Source organism: Manis javanica, chromosome 9 (assembly GCF_040802235.1).
Source record: "Manis javanica isolate MJ-LG chromosome 9, MJ_LKY, whole genome shotgun sequence".
Taxonomy (NCBI): domain Eukaryota; kingdom Metazoa; phylum Chordata; class Mammalia; order Pholidota; family Manidae; genus Manis; species Manis javanica.
Window position 1 is genome coordinate 89,610,908 of NC_133164.1, and position 24,423 is coordinate 89,635,330.

Consider the following 24,423-nt stretch of genomic DNA (forward strand, 5'->3'; position numbering starts at 1 on the left):
AAAAAAACAAACACCCAAGCCTACCTTGAGTCCCTTGTTTCATAGATCTATCGCATCCCTATTTCCAGGAACCTAGCACACTGAAGGTGTGATAACCCACTGCCAGTGGGGTGAATCTGTGTGGGGGCAGCAGAGCTGGACACTCTCCTGGGCTTTGTCAATGCCCTTCAACCCCACTATGTGCTAATGTAGAGGTCTGAGGAAACTTACAAAATGCTTAGCTTAATCATCAGTAACCAGGCCAATTTGCTTTGGTGCCTCTAAGAGGGAGAATGCTCTGAACAAGGTCTTGGCAAAGAAGTAATCCCACAAGGTCTTTGCAAAGAAGTAATCCCGTTTGGAATGGGTTCACTCCAGAATGTTCTCCACATCAAGGCTCCAGCTGGCTTGCGTTTTCACACGTGAGACAGTTCCTTTAATGAAGCATGTAGCCTCAGGAACCTTTGTGAGTGATGGGATGGCTGGGAGGAGGGTTTGTGGCAGCACGAATGTGGTGATGCCTAGTGGGGTTGTTAAGGGCTGAGAGTGGTTAATGCTCATCTTGCTGCATGAAATGCATCCCCACAGGGCATGCATTTCAGCTCCTGACAGACCCTGAACTGGGTCTCTTTCCACACATCTGGTAGTGGGCAGGAATTTGGAAAATCACGTAATTGCTATTCCAGTGCAGCCTCATTCTCTGTCCAAATCTCAGACTAGGCTCTTTGATGTACCCTGAAGAGCAGCTGGGCAAGGATGGAAAGTGTTCTGGGCTGTAAGTAACGTTACCAGACCCACCAGACTCATAGGTCCTGGTTCCTGCACGTCCTGGCTGGCTGTGTGGTTTGGGAGAAGGCTTTTCACCTCTTTGAGCCTTTGCTTTTTTTGTCTGTAAATTTGGAATGCTTAGACACAGCCTCAGAGTGTTGTGATGATTAAGCAAAGTGAGGAAAGGTGGCCTCTCCTGGGCTCCCACAGCCGTGCAATCTCCATCCCAGCACCTTTTGGTAATAGGTGGCGTTCCAGTTGCTTTTCTCCTCTCCCATTACATTTCGCTAGGGGCACAGTCCAACTCTTTGTGTTTGTTTGTTTGATTTCACCCCAGCAACCAACACCGTCCTCTACACATTGTAGGCAATTTGGAAAAGCTGAATAAATGATGAATATTCAAACAATAAAAGGGAAGTCATGTTAGAGAGCACTGTTATACTCAGCCTCTAGCATCTTAGAACAGTACAGTGTTTAACATTGTGAGTTCAGTTGCAAAGTGGTAATAGATGAGAGGCTTGTAGTTAATGACCATCATCAAAAGTGTTAGGAATTAGGAGAGACAGTTTTTTTCCATCCTTCTGAAAAAAAATGTGGTCACTGCATGGGCCTCTGACCAAACACTGGATCATCCTCCGGGGCCTTCCAGCCTTGGATCTCAACTCTCGTTTGTTGTTTATTTGAACATCTCTGCCCCTGTCCTCTTTGTCCCTTCGGTTACATCTGCTCTTTCCCAAATGAGTAGGCTAAAAATAGGCTTGTCATAATTCAGAGCGGGAGTGCCTTGTCCTGTTTATCATCCGGTATCCTCATCTCTGTCTGAAATAGCATGGAATACAGAGTTGATGGTCAGTGCACGGCTGCTGATGGCACTAATGAACAATTGGACACCAAGATGTGAGAATCCTCCTTGTTCTCTCTGTCCCCTTATCAGTTTGGGTCCTGTTTTATGGTTATTTTTTTAACTATTGGATCCCAGACACAGAATTGGATTATGGATTATTCACAACACTCAGTTCATGAATGACATGCTTTGATCATTGGTCCTTGTGTGGTCTGCTTTAATGTGTCTGTGGAAGGATAGTTGCATTTTAAGTATTATAACAAGCATCTGTGACCTTGCAACGAAACCAAAAATAGGGCCTTGATGATAACTTATGTTTAACCATATGGCTTCCTCATCTCCCATCTCTCTGTTTCCCACAATCTGGGGTAACCATCATCCTGAATTACTGTGCTTTTCTGTTTTTTATCATATATACATATACATATATATTCTTAAAAAGTGCTTTTAATTTTGGTTGCTCTTAACTTTATAAAAGGTATATATTGTGCTTTCTTCGCACTTAATACATTGCTAAGATTCATTCATATTGTTTCATATTCATTTTAGTTGTTATTGTTCATATATTCATTCCTCATGTGAATACACCACTGCCTCCTGTGGCTGGTCATCAGGCTCTCCCTAGGATTTTGCTCTTGTGAACAGTGCTGCTCTGAATGTTCTTGAAAACGGTGCCAAGCCTTTCTTTTTGGGTTATGAGCTTGAAGATAGAATTCTGGGCTATAGTAAACTTTTGACTTCAGGAGATAATGCCAAAATAGTTTCCAAAGTCTTTGCACTGACTCATACTCCAACCACATCCTTTTCAGTACTTGTTAGCCTCAAACTTTAAACTTGGGTCTTCTGAATGGGTATAAAACAGTGCACTGAGTGCACTACTGTCTGCTGTGATCGCTGATGACTGGCAGGGTGAACATCTCTTCCAATGTTTGTTGACATTGTGTTTCCTCTTCTGTAAAATGCCTATTCTGACTTTTGCCCATTTCTTTTTACTGGACTCTGTATACTTAACATTGATTTGTATGAGTTTGGTTTATGTTTCTGATGAGAGTTCTTTGTTGACGTTAAATTCTTTGTTCAGTTATTGATTCTTGTGTAACAAACCACCCCAAAATGTAGTGATTTGAAACAATTTTTTTTCCTCACAAGTCTGTGGGGTGACTGGGCTCAGCGGGGTGGTTTGTCTTGCTCCAGGTGGGGTATTGTTGGACTAACTCAGCCTGCCTGTATTCGGCAGCTGGCCAGAATGGGCGGGATGGTCCAAGAGGGCTTCACTGACTTCTCAGGCATCTCAGACTCCTTCACTTGGTGGACTTGGGCTTTTCACACTGGGGTGGGTGGTTTGGCGGTAGTTGGATGTCTTGCCTGGAGACTAGCTTCCAAGAGGAAGGCCTTGAACATCCCAGAAGGACGTTCCTGCTGCAACAAAGCAACTAATAAAGCCAGTCTGTGTTCCAGTGGGAGAGTAACCCCAGGGTTAATAGCCTCTGCCTCTTGGCGGGTGAAGTGGCAAACATACCGAGAGGGAGAGGGAATCGTTGGCAGCCATCCTTGGAGACTATCTGCTTCTTGCCTATTGTGAATATCTTTCAACTTGTAACATTTCTTTCTACTTCTTTAAGGTGCCTTGATGAACCAATATTCTTCATTTTAATCTCGGAGATTTTGCAGGTGCAGTTCTAGACTGCTGCAGTGAAGTGCATGTCACACAAAAGCAACTCAAATGAAATTTTTGGTTTCCCAGTGCCTGTAAAAGCTATGGTTACACTGTTTTGTAGTCCATTGAGTGTGCGGTGGCATTGTATCTAAAAAAACAAAGTGCATCCTTAATTTAAAAATATTTTATTGCTAAAAAACATCAGCCATATTCTGAACTTTCAGTGAGTTATAATCACTGATCATAGGTCACCATAAAAAATACAATAATAATGAAAACGTTTGAAATATAGTGATGATTACCAAAATGTGACTTAGACATGAAGTGAACAGATGCTGTTGGAAAATGGTGCTGATAGACTTGCTCAATGCCGGGTTGCTACAAACTTTCAATTTGTGAATAATGCAGTAACTGAAGTGAGTGCAATGAAGCAAAGTGCAGCAAGATGTGATGAGCCTGTGTAGTCAAATCTACCTCTTCTTTTGTAGTCAATGCTTTGTGAATTTTGTTTAGGAAATCTTTCCTTCCTCCGAATATGTAAAGATACTCACCTGTATTTTTCATTTAAAGATTTTAAAGTTTATTTCTGATGTTAAGTCTGAAGTTGATTTTTGTTTGTGGTTTGGCTAGGAATCTGAGTTTATTTTCCACTGGATGTAGGTTAGTCCTTCTTTTCCCACTGATCTGACATACCACCTCTGTTAGATACTAAAGTTTCCAAAAGGTCTGTTTTGAACCTTTTTTGGGTCTGTTTTGGGCTCTCTGTTCTGTCCCATAGGTTTGTTTGGTTCATCTTGCTCTGGTTTAATTATAATCACTTCATGATAAGTGTTGAAACCTTGGGCAAGTTTTCCTCCTCCTTCTTCAGCAATATCATGGCTTTTCTTGGTCCTTTACTGGTTCCATATCAATTTTAGAAGTATTATGTTCCAAGAGAATCCCTATTGAGATGTTTATGGGAATTGTATTGACTTGACAGACCAGTTTCTGGGAGAATTGACCAGTTTTTGATACTCTCTTCCAATCAAGAAAATGGTCTCTCTCCATTTACTTAGGTTTTAAAAATTCCCTTCACGAAGTTTAAATTTTTTGTTACATTTTTTTCGGAGATGCTTGACATTCTCTGATGCTATTGCAGATGGTGTTTTACCTTTAACAGCATTTTCTAGTTGTTTGCTGCTGTTGAACAGAAATGCAATGACTTTTGCATATTAATTTTGTATTTAGCCACCTTGCTAAAGTCCCCTAATATTTCTAAAAAGGTTTACAGTATATATATTTGGGGTTTTAATGTAAAACAATTTATCCTCTACAGACATTACCATTTTATTTCCTCTACTCCAAATGCCATGTCTCTGTTTTTTGTCCTGCTTTTAGAAAATCCTGCTGTTCTTATCTCTTGCTCAGTTTTCTCTTTCAATCCTTCCTGGAAACAGCACGTTGAATTAGACGTGGCTGAGACATTCAGAGATCAGCCCTTTTCTTGGTGGGTGCGCGTGGAGCAGGAAGGTTAGTGCACACGTGTATTGGAAGGTGCAGGAAGATATGCAGGGCCCCTCCCAGGGACAGTCAAGGGAGGAGAAGGCTGCCTCAGGGGTCTGTAGTTTGAGAAGGCCGTGCATCTCTTCTCCTCTGCTCCATAAGTTTCATTTTGAAAACTGTTATCAATCATTGCATTAAAAAAAAAAAACCGCATTAGGTTTTTTTTTTTCTCCCAAAGCCCTCTTCTTCTTGCCAAGGCTGTGCTTTTGGAGCTTGGTCATAACCTTGGCCTCCCTGAGAAGAAGGTGCCCCAATCCCACACCTACCATCTGTGTAGCATTTTCACATGGATTGACATCTCCATCAAGATCTCAGGAAACATTGTTTGGAAGGCTTATAGAGTCTGCAGCATTTAAAAAAGTCATCCTTCTGATCTTTTTTCACTTCTAAATCAACAGGCTGATTTCCTTCAGGGCACTACTGAATTCTTTTTGATTGTTCACATAAGCTGATTTGCCGTAAATATGACATTCAAGATGTAGGATAAACATCACTGAAACTTCAAGAAGAAAAGAAATGACAGAGGGGGAATATTTGAATAACAATCTTTGAATAAAAAAGATTCCCCCATGACCACTTAAGAGTAACTCATAGAAGCCAGTGTTCCTAAAATTAATTTAAAAATTAGTTTTAAAGTATGTAATTAATTTTTTAGGATACATTTTTCTTTCCTTTTATTGTTCAAGGATAAATTAGATGTTATCTTATTGCTTGTTACTAACTTAAGGTTGTGGAATCTTTGTTAGAACTATTTGATTCTAACTATTTGGTCCAAAAGAAAGGACCACCTAAACTTGGCTAATATACACAGTTAATCTGAAAGCATCATCTCTGGTCTTCTTGGTTTGATAAGTTATTTCTCTACACTCGTTGCTATCAGAGTTTTTCCTAATGATGTGTGTAGAAATAAGCAGAAGTTTTTGCTCATTTTATTACCAAGGCAAAAGTCACTACCAGGAATTAACTTTAACTTATTTATCTATCTTATCAGTCAGCTTTCCAAATGTCAGTGTGTACACGAACTTGGATCATTGTGATACTCTCTTGCCTGTAAAATTATTGTTATTATAGATATCAATTTGTCTTTAATTTTTTTATTAAGGTAAAGTTGATATAAAATATTATATTGGTTTCATGTACACATAGCAATTCAACAATCATATACATTACTAAATGCTCTTAAGTTTAGTTACCAACTGATACCATACAAAGATATTATAATGTTATTGACTATATTCTCTGTGGGGTACTTTTCATCTCTGTGAATTATTTATTTTATAATTGGAAATTTGTACCTCTTGCCCCTTCACCTATTTTGCCCATTCCCCAGCCCCATGCCCCTATGGCAACCATTAGTTTGTTCCCCCATGTTTATGAGTCTATTTCTGTTTTGTCTGTTTTATTTGTTAGATTCTACATTTAAGTAAAATCACATGGTATTTGTTTTTCTCTGTCTGACTTATTCTACTTAGCATAATACCCTTTAGGTCCATCCATGTTGTTGCAAATGGCATGATTTCTTTATGGCTGAGTATATTCCATTGCACATATATGTACCACGTATATATGCATAATTCCATTGTGTATACATTCTACATCTTTATCCATTCATCTACTGATGGACACTTAGGTTGCCTCCATATCTAGGTAAATAATGCTGCAGTAAACATAGGAGTGCATATAATTCACATCACAATATAGGTAGGGCACAGGGAAGGCAGTACAGCACAGAGAAGACATGTAATGACTCTATAGCATCATGACTCTATAGCATCTTACTATGCAGATAGACAGTGACTACAATGGGTGGGTGAGGAACTGATAGTATGGGTGAATGTTGAAACCACAATGTTGTTCATGTGAAACCTTCATAAGATTGTATATCAACGATACTTTAGTTTAAAAAAAAAACCCTCTCCCTTTCTGTGGCTTTTGGGAGCACTCTTTTCTAGCTAGAGGGGAAGTTACCTGATTCATGAATCCTTAATAGAGCCAATTAGATCTTCAAATTTAAAGCAAACAAACAAATAAAATAAACACAGGAGTGCGTATATTGCCAATTAGTGATTTTGTTTTCTTCCAGAAAATTCCCAGAAGTAGAATTTCAGGGTCATAAGGTATTTCTATTTTTAAGTAAAATTATTATGTTTTAAATGTGAATGTTCAAATTATTTCTAATTCACTCAAAATTCATATTTTAGTAATTAGCCAGAAAATTCAATTAGTAGGTGCTAAAGCTCCTGAGCCAGTGCTCTTTTTTTCTTTTTTAGACCAGGTCCTGCCTTTTATTTTGTGGGCAACAGAATCCTCTCACCAGCATGAACATGGCCAGAGCCAGTGTCCTCATCTGTGATGTAACAGTTTTATTTGGGGTAGCAGAAGGAGTAGGGTATGGTATCGGCAGAAATGACGAGATGCTCTAAATGAGAGAGACCTTGGAACTATAGCTCCTGGGCCACTGTGAAGGCTACCCTTAAGACTAATTACAAGTAATTAAATGGGTACAAATGTGAAAATTGGTAAAATGCTCTTTAGGAAAAAAAATGGGAAACATAAAGATCATTGAAAAGAAAAATACTCATAAATGTTTAGATGTCCTAGCTTGAGTTAATTATTACTTACACTTGTTACTACAAAATTTTATAGAAAGAACCCCCCAAATTTTTTGAGAAATTGCTGATGGGACCCTTCCTCTATTGGCCTCTGTGTTGTGTGGGACTCAGGCTGCACTGGAGGGTGTAGAGAAGAGCAAGCCTCACGTGATCTATGACGTCATGACTGGTGGGGCCACGTTCCCCAGGGTGCTGCTTTAGTTGCAGATGTAGCATTATATGATGTCAGAAGATACGGTTGTATGAAAACACATCACCACATATGAAAGAATCGTCAGTTACACACTGGATGAAAGTGTTGGGCGACACATTTGGTTACACAGCAGAATTGAATTTATCTTTGAACATTTAAGAATTCACTTCCTAGAGGCTCACCAGGGCAGAACACTGGCAAGTTCTTTTGTCACAGCACATTTCTGGGGAGGCTGTAGGTGTAAGTTTGCTTCTTTAACCCTATGCTATTTGGTGGTCATACTCTAAGATGACTTAATTGGGAAGCAAAGCAGTTCAAGATGTGAAGTCCACGCTGGGTCAGCATGAGCTTTTGACCCAGTTAAAATATACTCAATGTATAAGAAAGGCGTATGTTCAGATTTTTAGATGGTAAGGGCTGTAAAATTCTGCGTTGCCACAAGACAAAACAGAATCAGGAGACTCTGCCTACCAAAAAAGAGTGATTCAGCAAGAAGATGAGATGCTATCAGTAGAATCAGAATTCAGTAGTGATGTCACTCCAGGTAAAAACTTCCAGTGAATTACCTACCAGCTTCTCACTCTGGTATCCACAGCCCATCCACATCTCCCCCACTTACTGCTCAAGTCTTGTCCTTCATTTCTGAGAACCTGGACCAGCTGGCTTCTGTGCCGTTGCTAGTGCTGGTTCCTCTACCCGGAACACCTTCCCTGTTTGCTGCTCACTGCCACTTACCAGAGCCCCATCCGTCCTCACAGGCAGCTTGAATCCCACCTCCCCTGCCTGCCTTTGTGCACCTCAGACCCAGCACTATACTCTGGTGGTCCCTCACTTCCCCCGTGATTAGCTTGTACTTCTCATCTCCCTGGGGACTGTGCACAGGGGTCCTCTTGGTATCCCACTGCCTGACACAGAATTTGCTGAGTAGGATGGTAAGAGTAAAAAGGATTTTCTGAGGGCAACATCTGTGCATCCCAAGTGCCACAGGCTGTTAAAGTGTCATTCAGGACAAGAAATATAATGTATATCCCAGAAATGCACTAAGCAGCGGTATAAACAGATGATATAGTTTAAGATTAAATGAAAAAATTGTCTTCAGAATACATTTTGATGTATTTCCCAAGCTGATATCTCTAAAACTGTATAAAGCTGTCCTTGTTTACCTCATTTACTAAATTGATAGGAAAAAATTACTTGAAAATAAAACAGCTTTTTTTTTCAGGGCCAGTTCTGTGACTATTGCAATTCTGAGGATCCCCGGAAAGCCCATCCAGTTACCAATGCAATTGATGGATCCGAACGTTGGTGGCAAAGCCCTCCTCTCTCCTCAGGCACACAGTACAACAAAGTCAATGTCACCTTGGATCTAGGACAGGTAACTTATGCTTTCAACTGCAGTGGGGGAAATAAGTTTGGATCATTGTTTCCATGGTTATTTCTGATATAATAATAATTGTATTAAAAAACAAACCTCATGTTTAATTCACTAATCATTGTGAAGCCTGTTTACACTAATATTTGCATCCCTCAACACTTGGAACATTGACTTGTCATGGTGCAGACACCTCTATTAATGGAGCTTAAAAACAGTTGTAAATAGTGTCATTGGCAAATATTTTTAAAACTTTTATTTTTCATTATGGTAAAGTATATATAACATAAAATGTACCATCTTGACTGTTTTTAAATATGCAGGTCAGCAGTGTTAAAGACATTCCTGTTGTTGTGCAACCAATTTCCAGAACTCCTTTTCATCTTGCAAAATTGGTGCCTGTGCCCATGAAACACTAACTCCCCATTCTCCTTTGGTCCTACTCTCTGGCAACCACCATTCTACTTTCTGTCTTTATAAATTTAGGTCCTTTCTATGAGCTGCAGTCCTACAGTATTTGTCCTTCTGTGTCTGGCTTATTTCACTGAGCATAATGTCTTTAAGGTTCCTCCATGCTGTGTCAGAATTTCCTTCCTTTCTAAGATGGAATAATATTCCCTTGTTTGAATGTGCCACACTTTGTGTATTCACTCATCTGCTAGCGGACGCTTGAGCTGCTTTCACCTTGAATAAACATGGGGATTGCAAGGATATTTTTATAGCATTTTCTTTCCTGGAAATCCTGCCTTTATGAACACTTGATACCATAGTTTTTGGTCTCATTTGGCCGGCTGGTCCACAAGGGAACCCACCTTCAGGGCTATGATGGCCCCCCAGATGCCCTCCCCCTGCTGTAAGGCCTGGCGTGATCCCTCCCCTCTGAGTGTGGGTAGCACTGTGCACTTGATGGGTGTCAGTGCTGTGACAAGGTGCCTTTGAGTGACAAAGATAAAGGGATTTTATAGATGTGTTCAAGGTCCCAGGTCAGTTGATCAGAAGGGAGGTTATCCTGGGGGATTTCTTCTACTTAGGGGAGCTTTTAAAAGGGGCTGGACCCTACCGAAGGAAGAGATCTGAAGCATGAGAAAATTTCCTGCTGGTCTTGAAGGGGAAAAATGCCATGTTAGAAACTGCTTCTGGAGATGGCCAGTGGCACAGACCCAAGAATGGGTTCTAGAAGCTGAGAGTGATATCAGCCAACAGCCAGGAAAGAAACAGGAACTGTAGTCCTACAACCAATTCAGCTGTCAACTGAATTCTGCCAACTACATGTGCAAACCTGGAAGCAGGTCTTTCCAGGCATCCAGTGGACTTGATCTCCGCCTTGACCCTGAGCAAAGAACTCTTAGACTCCTGACATGCAGAACTACAAGATAATAAATGGTGGTGTTTCACCACTAAATTTGTGGTAATTTATCAAGCAGCAATAGAAAATGAATGCAGCTTCTTTCCTCTTTCAGACTGTGGTGTGAATTTCATACTATTCCTTCAACAAATATTTACTGAGTGCCTTCAGTGTGCCAGGCCCTGTTCTAGGTATTTGGGATATGTAAGAGAACAAAAGACATGGAGATACCTTCCCTTGTGGCACATATTCCAGTGTGGGGGTTAGCCAACAAAAATATACACAATAAATACATAAATACAGTATGTTAGAAGCTGATAAGAGCTATGGAAAAATGAAGAAGTAGATCAGGTTAAGAGGATCATGAGTGTGAAGGACAAGGGTGGTCTGCAGTTTTAGTTGGAATGGTCAGGGGAGGGTTTATTGAGCACAGATTTGAAGCAGGTGAAGGAGTTAGTCATGCAGTCAAAGGGAACAGCCCTGCAAAGTCCCTAAGGCGGGAGCAGCATGGAGACCAGAGTGGCGGGAGCAGAGTGAGGGAGGGGGAAGTGGTGACAGGAGGCTAGAGAGATGACAGGCAGGGCCAGATCAGGCAGGGCTCCACAGAAACCACTGGGTTTTCTTAGTGACATGAGGGCCATTACAGAGTCTCAAGCAGAGGAGTGGTCTGATCTGATGTATATTTAAGAAAGATTTTTCTGGCTGTTCTGTTGAGAATTATCAGGGGGCAAGGGTAGAAACCAGTTAAACTGTCACAATAATCCATGAGAAAGATGCCAGTGGTGGCAGTGAATGTGGGTGATTGGATTCTAGATGTATATTGATGATAGAGCTGCCACAACTTCCTAGTGGACTGAATATGGAGTGTGAGAAAAATGAGGATTCAGGGATGATTCCCAAGACTTTTGGTCTGAGTGCCTGGAACTGCTGTTTATAGAGAGATGTTGTAGACTGTGGGAAGAGCGGGCTTGTGGGAGGGAGACTGTGGGAGGAGTTAATTTAGACCTGCTAAGACTGAAATAACTGTTTGGATGTGCAAGGGAGCTGTGGACTGGGTACTTGGAGATGTAAGTCTTGAGGCTGGGCTGGAGACAGATGCTTGTTGTAGATTTCTGTAGGAGTTATCCTATTTAGAATTTCTCAGCTTCTTGAATCTGTAGGTTTAAATCTTTCACCAACTTTGGGACATTTTCACCCTTCCCTCCTTCCCTCCCTCCCTCCCTCCCTCCTTACTTCCTCCCTCCCTCCCTCCCTCCCTCCCCTCCTTCCTTCCTTCCTTCCTTCCTCCCTCCCTCCCCTCCTTCCTCCTTCCTTCCTTCCTTCCTTCCTTCCTTCCTTCCTTCCTTCCTTCCTTCCTTCCTTCCTTCCTTCCTTCCTTCCTTCCTTTCTTCCTTCCTACAGCTTTATTGAGGTACAGTTGACAAAACTTTATATATTTAAAGTGTACACATGATGATTTGATGCACATATACTTTGTAAAATGACTACCATGATGAATTCATTAACACCTTCCTCACCTCACATAGTTACTTTTTTTGTGAGTGTGTGGTGAGCATACTTAAGATATACTAGCTAGTAAATTTTAACAATACAGTATTAGTAACTATAGTCACCTTGCTGTACATTAGATCCCCAGAACTTATTCCTGTTGTAACTGAAGGCATGTACCTTTGGTCAGTATCTCCCCATTTCTCCCACTTCCTAGTCCCTGGTAACCACCATTCTACTCTCTGTTTGTATGAATTCAACACTTTTTAAAAAAGATTTCACACATAAGTGAGATGATACAAGGTTTGTCTTTCTGTTTTCTTTTTCTATTGGTTCTGTTATCTAGCCAATTCAGTGAACTTTTTATTTTAGTTATTGAATTTTTCACTTCCATGATTTCTATCTATATCCTCTATTTCTTGGCTGAGATATTTTCATTTACTACACAAGAATTTGCCCTCACTCATTGAAGGATTTTTATGATTGTTGCTTTGAAGTTTTTGTCAGATAATTCTGCCATCAATTCATCATCTCATGTTGGGGTCTGTTGATTGCCTTTTCTCATTCAAGTTATTATTTTCCCCTATTTTTTGGTATGATGAGTGATTCTCAGTTACATTCTGGACATTTTAGATGTTACATTAGGAGAGTCTGGATCCTATTTAAAGAGGATCTCCTATCTTAGGAAGTAGTCATCCTGTTTAGATTGAATGTGCAGGTCCTGGCCAGCTTTTGTGGTGAGGTTCCAAGGGGAATTTGGTTTTCAGGGCTGGCGCACACTATTGTAGCTTGCTTTGTTCATCAGGTGGCTCCTGCTTGCTCCTCTTAGTGCTGCCTGTGGGGCCAAAGTGAACTTTTCCTGACCCAGTGACACTTGGTGGGGGTTGAGAGACACCGAGTTTCAGAGCAGAGTGCTTCCCCAACCCACTATCCAAGGTTGCCTGGTGCAGGCGGAGCTCCTGCTGAAATAGATATTAGGAAATTGATGGCATGTAGACGGTGTGAAAATACAAGGCTGGATGGGAGTGAGAAGAGGACCAAGGGCTGAGCCCTGGGCTCTCCCACATTAAGAAGTTAGGGATATGAGAAGGAGCTGGTAGGGAAGACTGTAATGGGGTGACAAGTGGGAGGAGGACCACCTAGCGACTGTGGTGGCCTAAAAGCCAGAGGAAGAAAGCATATCAAAGAGAAGGGAAACTTGTAACTCAATAATACACAGACAGAGAACCCATTAAACAAAATGGGCAAAGGATTTGAATAGGCAGTTCTCAAAAGAGGACACACAAATGGCCAATAAGCACAGGAAAAGGTGTTCCACATCAGTAGCCACCAGGGAAATGTCAGTTAAACCACAGTGAGATACAACCTCACACCCAGTCCGATGGCTATAATCAAAGAGATAGATAATTACAAATATTGGTGAGGCTGTGGAGAAATTGGACCCCTAATACACTTCTAGAGGGAATAGAAAATGATGTAGCTGTTTTGGAAAATAGCTGGATAGATCCTCAAAAAGTTAAACGCAGAGTTACCATATGACCCAGTAATTCCACTCCTAGTTACATACCCAAGAAAAATGAAACATACATCCACAGAAAAACTTGCCCATGAATGTTCACTGTAGTATTATTCATAATAGCTAAAAAGTGGAAACAACTCAAATATCTATCATCTGATGAATAAATAAGCCAAATATGGCATATGCATACAATGGACCATTACTCAACAATAAAAAGGAATTTCTGATAAATGCTACAACACAGATGAATTCTGAAAACATGATGCTGTGTGAAAGAAGCCAGTCACAAAAGGCCATGCATCAGATTCCATGTATGAGAGTATTTTCACCATTAGTTTTCACCTGAGATGATTCAGGGAGATCCTTTATGGTTTGAAAGATTCTAAATCCAATTTCAACTATGAATTAGTCTATTTCAACCATGAATTAGTCTAATTCCTCTAAAAGCTCACCTCTAGCAACAGACTTAACTGCTCTGTGCTGCGGTTTCCTCATTTGTACGGTGAGACGATAGTGCTTATCTCAAAGGGTTGCCCTGAGGTTTGAACGAGTTAGCTGCTTCATTTTTAAAATTATTTTGCCCAGTGGTTTTTAAATAAAATTTTATTTAATAAATAAATAAAGTGAAATTCAATAAATGCTCATTATGAAAACAGACAGACTCATAACTTCTGCTCCTCTAGAAAACTGTAAGCAATATTGTAGAAGGCACTCTAGAAAAGTCTAGGAACAGGACAAGCAATATAAATTGTGTCAGATGGAAGATGTTTCTTTCCTCTTTGGAGCAACATGTGATTTATTAAGCATGCTTTGTCTTGTAAGATTCATATTTTATGTCCCATTGGTGGGATCTGTATTTTCTTCATTTTTGCTTGAGTTAACCAGGGAAGTGTCCCTGAAAGGTTAGATTTTGTAACTGAACAGTGACCCAAAAACCTTAGATTTAGGGAATTGTGATGCCATGGTTTGGAAATAAAATATAAGCCATAACCCTGTTATTACCAAATCACTTTTTTCCAGCCTCTGAGAATTGAAATTTTTTTAATAAAATACATATTTTTTTAAAATTAAGGAATCATTGATATGAAGGTTTCACAAGAAAAACAATGTGTTTACTACATTCACCCTTAACTGAAATTTGATTTTGATGTACTGTATTCAGTTGGACAGCTTATGGTGTCATGAAGAGGTTACTTTTCTCTGCCTCCTTTTGGACTAGTTGGTGGTTTTCATTGTTATTTTTCTTGGACAGTAGTTTGACAAATAAAAACACTACCTTCAGGAGTCGATCTTGAAGGGCAGCTCTCCCCCTTACACTGTGGTAAATGTAGAGGTGTCTGTGATTCACTAAAGGCAGTGGTGTTTTCCAAGTCTCTTCAAGCTCACTTGATCATATTTTATTCATTAGTTTCAGGTCATAGAATGATAACATGATGTCTTACAAGAAACTTTCATTTTGTCTGCCCAACCATAATAAGTTTATTTTGACATTTAAAGCAAAATGTGGATGACAAGATTTTAAAAGGAAAATTTTTGGAATGTAAGGACATTTGTTATTCCTAGAGCCCTGATAGGGCATGACTGCTAGAAATGTTTCACTAGAGATAGGAAGGTTGTAGGACTGGGCTGTAGATGTGCTCCCAGACTTCCTTCGGATTCCAGAGGAATCTTCCTCTGTGGGCTCTGCATAGACTGTGAACTCCCCAGGGGTCCGATGCAAATACAGGATCCAGCCACGTGAGAGTGGATTTAGTATGTAGATGCCTTCTACGATCTTTTTAATTTGGGTCCTCTTTAATTTTTATGGGCCTTTGGTGGATGAACCCCGAGCATTCTTTGTAGCCTTGTCAGGTCTGACTCAGACAGGAGGAAGGCCTGGGCTAGTTTCTGAGCTCATAGATTTTGGAGATTAAATTGGTTTTTGGGATGCCTGGCAGACAAGGACACTGAAAGTCTGACTCATCTGGGTCTCTGGGTGGATACAGTTGAATCCAGAAAGTGGATAACTTGGATTAGAGCCAGTCTTCTAGATTCCTCAGGAATTCTCTGGACTACAAGCTTCAGAAGTCCTGGGACTGTCTTCTTTTGTTCATTACGTGATGTTCTGCTTCCAACATCTTGTTCACTGTTTAACACATAGAAAATGCTCAATAAATATTTGCTGAGTGAATGTCGGATGAACCAAGGATGACTCAGGGTCACTGAATTTCCCCGGGGTGTAGTACTAAGGGAACACTGCTGTGAGCAGACCAACCTTGGCTGTGTAATTAATTAGATGGTTTGTTCCATGTGTGACACTTGGGTCTCTTTGCAATGTCATTATTTTATAGCTATAATACAATTAGAAGATACAGACCTATTCAGAACAAATTTGTAATGAAAAAATATTCTACTAATAAACATGGAATCAAGAGACTCAATCCTTGAAAGCAAATAATTCATTAGAAAAATAGGAACATTATCCTTTATGCTACTGTAGTAACCTAAACTATTAATGCCTTTTAAGTTCTTTATTTTTTAAAGATCTCTAACATTTACATTTGCTAGTTTCAATATAACTGGCACAAGTATAACAGACATAACAGAAGATGAGTTAAATAAGTTTCCTTCCCAAACACTCAGTATACTGTAAGCGGACTAATATATTCAAGAAACAGAAGCAGGACTAGAAAGCAGCAACACTTTAATTCTGGATTTTTGTCCCAAACTCTCTGTAGATAGAACTTAATATGAGAAAGTGGTAAACAGAGGACACTGGGACCTCCTTGGTGACTCTTATGAGGTAACCCTGGGTAACATACTGCTGGGCTACAGGAGTAAGGCCATTGTGAAGTTGGCAGGGGGATCCTTCTAGTGAGGGAGGGTGATAACCAAGGTGTGGCACTCCATGGGAAGGTGAAGCCTGCCGTCTGAGGAGAGGCGCTAGAGCAGTCAGCCGCTCGGCTGCTGCATCAGCCCACATTGTATTCGTTTCTCAGAGCTAGACAGCAAACATACATGCAGAGTTCATTTCTTGAGAACTTCAAGGATCATGGCTCCTGTTGATGAGATAAAAATAAACAGAAATGAAGCCCTTGGTGCCATTTGGAAAAGATTAATCCTATTTCCTGCACGTTGGCCATGCAGTTAAGAAGACAGAGGCAGACTGCGGCCATGGCTCTGATAATGAATTATGTGGACTTGGGAAATGGCCAGGAAGGAAGGTCTCTTTTTCTCCTTGAGAAGGACCCTGGCAGCGGGGCCACCATAGGTTGTATGGGGAGGGGTCACAGTGGGAAAGAGACCGAGGCCCAGAAGCAGCACAGGATGGGTGTGGGGTGTCCTGGGATCTGGTGGGGGGCCTGGCAGGCCCACACCTGTGAGTGGACAGAGTTGGGGGGACCTCCTGCTCATGGCTAGAGATGCTAGTGAACAACAAAGTATGTAAATGTGCTTTGACCTGTGTGGACAAATATGGGATATTATTATTATTGTTATTATTCCTTAGAGAAATTGTCTTTGATGCCCCTCCTTTTCCCCTTTCCTCGGCTTCTGATAAGCTTACACTCCTGATCTAAGTGAAGAAAGTATCTATAAACATCTTCACACTAAAGTTCTGGAAACTGATGTTCCTGATGTTCCATCTTCTTAGAATGTTTGTATTTAAAAAAAATTACCATTTATTTTTGTCATGGAACTACTGCTTCTTGGAATTTATCCTAAGGAAATAATAAGATAAATGCTCAAAACATTTGAGCACAGATATTCTGGGGAGCATTGTCCATAATAACCTATCATGGGAAACAATCTCATGTCCAATAAAAGGGGACTGATTCATTCAGTGGATTAATTGGCAGATGTTAGAATGATGCCATAGAGGGAGTCTTTATTGACCTGACATGTTGGTGCTAAACCATGGAAAAAAGAAAAACACACCAAACTGTATATTTAGCTGTGTATATGGTATGGTATGATTATACTTTCTTTGTGTATATAAGCAAAGAAAATTTCAAGAAAGAATCTAAACTAAGAGTGATTTTCTATGGATGATTATTGGTGATTTTTACTTTTTTCTGTAAATCCCATTTCCAGTGTAATTCAGACTGATGGCTCTGGATCATTACGTGGGTACAAACTGGCTCCCCAGCTTTCTAGCTCTGTGACAGTGGATGCTCTTGTTAATGTTCCGTGTTAGTTTCTTCTTCCAAAATATGGGGTTGAATCTAGTACCATCCTCACAGGGTTGTTGTGAGTAATTAATAACAGAAAAAGCTCTGAGAATTCTGCCTTGCACATTATGAGAACTCAATCCATGCTAGCTATTATATCTGTATTTTTTTCAGTGAGCATGTAGCCTTTTAGAGTTAGAAAGACAAAAAGGCAAATTGGGAAAATATTTCCTTTTGGGAAAAAAGAAGAGTTTAATACAGAAGACAAAAGGAACAATATTTCCTAGTGGGCTTTGTGGTATTGGTGCAAAAGCTTGCCTTGAGCTTCCTGAGCCCTCCATCCCCACTATACAGGCTTCTGACCATTTCATCCCAGAATGAAGTTGGCTTGCTAGAGATCTTTAAATGCCAACAGAAGCAGAAAATGCTCAGTAAATGGAAATTTATTATTTTTAAAAAGAGCCTATTTTATTCCTTAGCTAATCTTGAAAACTATTTTAAGTTTCTTCCCTTGTGAAACTTTTGTGATTTCAGGCTTATTTTGGCTTTAAATCATGGCAGTTTTCCTATTACTATTAATGGCAAGCATATATAAGGAAAAACTGAGTTTCATGGATTCTTCACAACGGTTCCAGTGAGAGCTTGAGTTAAATATAATGTCTCGGGGGAATCCTGGGACCCGGGGCCTCCCCTCTGCCCACATCTTTGAGCACCCTCCTCGGCTGCCACAGAGCCCCTGCTCCTCCTTCAGCCCAGTGACTCAGCCTTCCTAATGACCAAACTCTCTTCCTTTACTCTTGTCTTCCCAAAGCCACTTTCCCTTCTGGTTTCTCTGGTTCTTGTCACTTGTGCCTTTTCACTTTTCATGCCTTTGGGGAAAAACTAAAACCAAATCAAACCACCACCTTTGTTTGCAGCCACTGCCAGCCTTTAGGAGGGGTGTTGTGTGTCCCTGGCTCACCTCCCAGCCCCAGAGCAGTGCCCTGTGCAGCCGGTTGGAGGGTCCAGGCTCCCCACGGAGGCTGGCCCCTCTGCCTAGCTGCAGTCGTGCCCACCGGCCCTGCCAAGTGGCCTCATGACACAGGCCGTGTGGGGATCCAACCTCCCAGGGGCTCCTGCAGCTGCGTCCAGACCCCAGGGGCCAGGTATCATTTCCCCACATGCCCCCGGCAGTCCAGGCCACTCTTCCACACAGGCTTCCTTTAGCCCGGTAGCCTGCAGGTATGCATCCTTAGTGGTCCTTGCCTCTAAGGCAACAGCCAGCTCCTGTGCTATTTGCTCTCCTCTCTAGCTCTCAAACCGCTATGATAAACATTCTACAGTGGAGGAATTCTGGGCTCAGTGCATTTGCATGACGTGCTCTGTTCCATGTTTTCAGCACCCTGAGCATTGGGATTGTACATTTATGCTTGGAGTTTCCCAACATCACACAACTGGATTGGAATGGTTCTCTGTCCTGCCTCTCACAGGTGTCCTGGCTCAGCTGTCCCTCCCAAGGCCTGTTACAAAAGCCTGCAGTGTCCCCGGAGCTCCCTGACATGGGGCTGGGAGATGCAGTGCTCTCTTCCTGCTGCAGGATCTGAATTGCCAGATCCGGGAGGACACAGCAGTGTGAGTTGAGGCTGGTGTCTCTCTCTGAGGGTGGGCAGAGCAGTGGGGCAGGTAGTGTCAGGGTGAGAGAGGGCCCAGAGCCTGGCCCAGATGGGCGGAGCTCCTGGAAAGCAGAGTTGAGCCTCCTTGCTGCTGGGGGCGGGCAGGGCAGGGAGCCTGGGCAGAAGGCAGCTGTTTTGCAGATTCTTGTGTTTCCGGGCAAAGGCACCTCCCTAACATAGCTCAGGCCTGGGCAGGGCTGGACCTGAAAGGGCCAGGGACTTGGAGCAGGCGGGTCTGACACCTGCGCAGCGCCCCGGCTTGCCCCGTCAGCAGGTTACCATGGCTATCACGCAGGCCTCCGTTTAAATTCATTTTATTACTCTCCCAGCAGCCGTGCACTCAGTGCTGGGAGCTGCTCTCCTTTCTTCTTTTGTCCATTTCTTCCAGTCCATGTATGCTCGCTGCTGTTGTCACGGCTACACAAACCCAAGGGTACGTTCACATCCTGTCCCGGAAACTCTGCTCGTTTTCAGCCGGGGCGGCGCCCACCCTTGCTGCTCAACGTGGGGTCTTTGGATCAGCTGCACTAGTGTCCCCTGGGAGCTTGTCACACATGGAGTTCTGGGCAAGCTGATCCTATTGAATCAGAACCTGCATTTAAGTCTCCCAGGTGGATGGCTTGCCCATTACGATTCAAGAAATTCTGCTTAGATCACCGCTCCTCAAACCATCTGTGACAAAAGACCCATTTTAAAAACATTTCTAACCGGTCACAGCCCAGGACCTTTGTAAAATACAATACAAATGCATTGTTAGAAAATGAAATGAAAATAAAGCCTAAAGTTACATACAAAATACAAGACTCATTTAAAAAAATTAGCCTCCCGCCCTCCTTTCATCCACTGTCCACCTTGCTCAGCACCTGAGGCAGCTGACCTTCGTGGGCTCCCCTCCCCTGAGCTTTAGGCAGAGTTTGGCTGGTGGGAGGCATATGCAGGTGCTCAGAGGGCAGGAGCAGAAACTGGGCATCGACTCCCCACACTGCGGCATCTCTTGGCTCCTGCAGGCACCTTGCTCCTACCCCCACGGCTGTCTCAGCGTCAGTTTCTGCTTCCTCTCCTTGCCTTTCAGGCAGGGTGGGAACAGCTGAGTCTCAGGTGTCCTTAGCTCTGAGGGCCTTCACCCCCACGAGAAGGCTTCCCTCACTCCTGCCCACTCCTTCGCAAATAGCTGCTTTATTAAACTTTCCTCAGTTACTTCCTTCTAGCCCGTGCGCCCGTCTCCTGCTGGGGCTCTAAGTTAACACCCCGCACTCTGACTTGCAAAGGATGCTTTCCAACTGGTTGAAATTTACCCAGATCCCCCAGTTGTCATCTCTGAAAGAAGGAAAGGACATTTTTGAGGTGGTGACTCACTAGAATTTTTTAAAAAGTACTTGTAACGTGAGTGTGTGTGGGGAGGGAGCGGGGAGCCCATTGAAGTATGACTATGAAATAAGGAATAGCTTTGTGTTCCTTTCCCTAGAGAATGCCTGGTGCATAGAAATAATTCAGTGAATGTATGTTTACTGTATGAGTGAATGAGGATACAGAGAGATTTTTACTTATATCTCCCAGTTTACAAATGTCCCTCACATACCACAAGCCATACATATGCAATAGATTTATCACTTGTAATTTGGAACATATTGAAGATATGATGAAAAATGTAACTTATGGTCATTTATTTAGAAATTTAGAAAAATAGGTGGTAGGAAGAAGGTATGTTGCTTTATTCCTTATGGTAGATAAGCTCATAAATCTATGGAAATTCTTCAACATTAGCTTCACAAGATGAGGCAGGATGAATAATTTTCAATAATTTCACAAGATGAAGCAAGACGTTAATCTTACTTCACAAGATGAATAACTTAGAATTAAATATCTAAGTTTTATGGCAGCTATAATTCAAATTTAATGCTAATGTGCTTACTATGCCAGAAACTGGCTCTTTTCAAATATTAACTCATTTGATCCTCACTACAACCTTGTAAGGTAGGTCCTTATTTTCTAGAAGAGAAAACTGAAGCTCAGAGATGTGCAGCCTCCCGGTGTCACATGACCTATGACTAACAGTCCCAGGTCAGCACGCAGTGGACCCAGGATTTGCACCTGGGCAGCCTGGCTGCAGAGCCAGCCTCCGATATGCTGCAGTGATAATGCACTCGATGCTCCCATTCTCTCTGTGCTCCTGCTCTATGAAACTCTTGTGGCCCTGGGGTATTGGTTATAACTATTGTGGTTCTCCCAGGATACTGGCCATCCACAGTGAAGGTCCTCTGTAAAGATGCATTTGAAATCCCCTTCATCCCTAAAAAGCTGTACTTTTTTGGGGTATTAAAAAAGAAAACAAAACAAAACATGGACACTGGATCCTGTTACCCCCTTTATATTGCCTGCTAGAAGCAAATTGATGGCTCTGCTGTGCAAGCGTGTGGAGCTTCATGACCTGCATTTTGTGTACAGATTCCACTATGAGTTCAATACTTCATCCCTACCTATAATTTTCCTTTTATGCCTTTCTTTTGTTTGTATTTTGATTTTTGGTAATTTCATATTGCTGTTGCTTTACATCCTTTAGATTTAGGGCTTGAAATCCCTACCCAACCTTTTTTTTTTAACAAAGTCAGTGTGGGTGAATACATGCAATGTATTGATGAAATAATGAAATATAATCAGTTTATATTCTAGTAATATATTTGGTTGCTACTTAAACTGTCAAGACATATTTTTACCTTCCTCTATGGTTATCCAAAGACTGAAAGATTTGTACATTCATATAGAAATGTTTCTTATTTTACAGTGTTAAAGGGTATTTCTGAGTCATTTTGAGAAGTACAGTCCATTCTGTAGAAAGCTGTGTGAGCTGGCTATGGTTCAGTTTTGAATTTGCTTCTTTTTAACTGGATTGTCACAGGGAAGGTCAACCTCAACTTCAGGCAGAATGACTGAGCATCAGAGGACATCTGAAGAGCATGGCAGGTCATAATTTTTCTTTTATACTACATAACAGACAAAGGACCTGCTTTTGCTCAGCAATTTCCTTTTTGAACTGATCTGTTGTCTTCTAGAGAAAGTATAACCTTCCATTATAAGGCCTCATTAGTTATTGTACTTACTGTACTATTGCATTCACAGGTATTTTTTCTTTTGCACCTAAATATTTCCAGTGACAGTGGGATAATAATGTGTGTGTTGAAAGCTGAGAGTGGGTTTGTTTCTATATAGGGATTCACTATAAGCATTCATATCGTGACTCATAAGGCATTCTTTCAAAAGACTCCTTTCCACCCACATTGTACCTCTTCCTAGTTATTATTTCTTGTTAAGAGTTATCACTTACTTTGGAGAACAATCAGGGCTTAATAAAGCATGTTCTATGCTGAAGTTTCTTTCTTAACATATTATCCTGTGGAAGACAGACTTGCTCACAGAGACTGTAATTTGGCTGCCTGAAGATACTTATTTAGTCCCCCCAACTGGTCTGTAATCATGGAATGGAGAAGACAGAGCCCATTGTAGGAAAAGCAGGGCCAGCTTTCTACAGAGATGGTTTGGCGACTGTTGGCATGGTGTAATTTCAGGATGTTGAGCAGGCTGTTCACCATCCCTGGCATTCCTGTAGCTGAGGATTAAAACTATTAAAAGGCTCATGTTGTTGGGAGAGGTAACATAGTGACTTAAAATTCACTTTAGACCAGGTTTCCTTAGGAGAAAAAGCAATACCGGCAATGTGCTCTTGATAGAAAAAAGAAGATGTATAATGGTTGGGCCAGTGCTTCTCAACCTTGAACGTACATCTGCATCATCAGTCCACGTGAGGATTCTGATGTGGAGGGTTGCAGGTGTAAATCTGCAGATTTGGCATTTCTAAGATGTGCCCTGAGGGCCACGCTCTGAGCACCGAGGGGCTAGAAGGACTCCCCGCTCATCAGCAGACCTCACTGGAATGTGAAGAGCAAGGTGAAGACCGAGCCGGAAGCAGGGCGGGCAGGAGAGAAGCTGCGAGAGTGCTGGGTCAGGAAGATGAGGTCAGGAGGGTGGGCAGAGTCTGCAAAGGGCCTTGCTGGGGTAATGGACACTATGCTAGGGACACTCGGACCTGGAGATGGGGGCAAAATACCCCTGCAGTCAGGTCACTCTTCATATTCCTCCTGTTCTTGGCTTCCTTTTTTTTTTTTTCTGACTGCTTTTAATAGTCTGTCCTTATCCTTGATCTTTGCCATTTCAATTATTATATGTATTGGTGTCGTCTTCCTCGGGCCTGTTCCTGGCTTTCTTGAGCATGGTGCACAACTCCTGGCAATGGCAGAACCACCCAGGGAGGAAAGCCTCTTAGAGATAAAGCAGCACACTGCCCCACGTTGGCCTCGTCTGGCCCTATAGCCGCCACTAACAGCAGCATCTTAACTGCATAAAAACCCAGGCTCTGGAAGCAGACAGGTGTGGGCTCAAGTCTTTGCTTTGTTACCTGCTCATTGTGTGACTAGAGACATGCTCTGCATCTTCTCCAAACGTTAGTTTTGCATCTGTGAAGTACAGAGAGTATTAGTCCCAATACACTATATTGTAAAGGCTACTAAAACATGAGCATTAGTACCTGGCATATGCTAGCTCTTCAGCAAATTCCAGTTTTTCTCTTCCTCCTTCTCCTTCTTACCATTATCTCAGCAGTTCTACCCGACTGACCTTCTTGCCGCTGCCACCTTTCTCTCCCTTTCCTTGCCACTGCAACCACCTGCCCAGTTTTCCATTTTCTCAACCTTGCATTTCCTCAGGCCCAGCAGTTAGAGCTTCAGGACTGGGACTCAGCCTCAGGCCAGGGAGCACAGCAGAAGAGCCCTGGGGGGCCAGCTCAGGCATAGCCCTTGGCCAGCCTTGAGCTGTCCTGGTGCCCCTGCCATCAGGCCACGGCCCCAGACCTTAGCAGCTAGGTCCTCTCCGGCTCTCTCCTTTCCCAGGCTTCTGTGGGAGAATCTGTTTCTGACACCAATTCCCGTATGTGAGGGTAATCCACATATCCAAGCAATTCTACACCATCTGGCTGATCTACAATTCAACTCAATTTTGATACTATCTACTTGGAGATAGCTTCAGATCCCATAGGTTGAGGGCTCAGTCCTGTAAGATGGCCCCTGCCCCCACTTCACACTCCAGTGGAAAGTCCAGGTTGTCATCTATGCTTCTGTCCAACTGGCCATAGATTGGAAGTTCCTACAACTCTCTCCTCTGGTTCAATTAATTTGCTAGAGCAGTTCACAGAACTCAGAGAAACATTTTACTTAATAGAGTATTGGTTTATTATAAAAAGATGTAACCTAGGAA

At 42.0% G+C, this 24,423-nt stretch overlaps 1 protein-coding gene across 6 annotated transcripts in view; it reads left to right on the forward strand.

Moving 5' to 3' along the window:
- The window catches only part of LAMA3 (laminin subunit alpha 3), a 240,036-nt gene that overhangs the window by 13,547 nt on the left and 202,066 nt on the right, over positions 1-24,423 (forward strand). For all 6 annotated transcript variants that reach the window (XM_073212898.1, XM_073212899.1, XM_073212900.1 and 3 more), the window contains exon 2: positions 8,818-8,970. In XM_073212898.1, the coding sequence (XP_073068999.1) occupies positions 8,818-8,970 (153 nt within the window). The remainder of the gene's footprint in view (positions 1-8,817; positions 8,971-24,423) is intronic.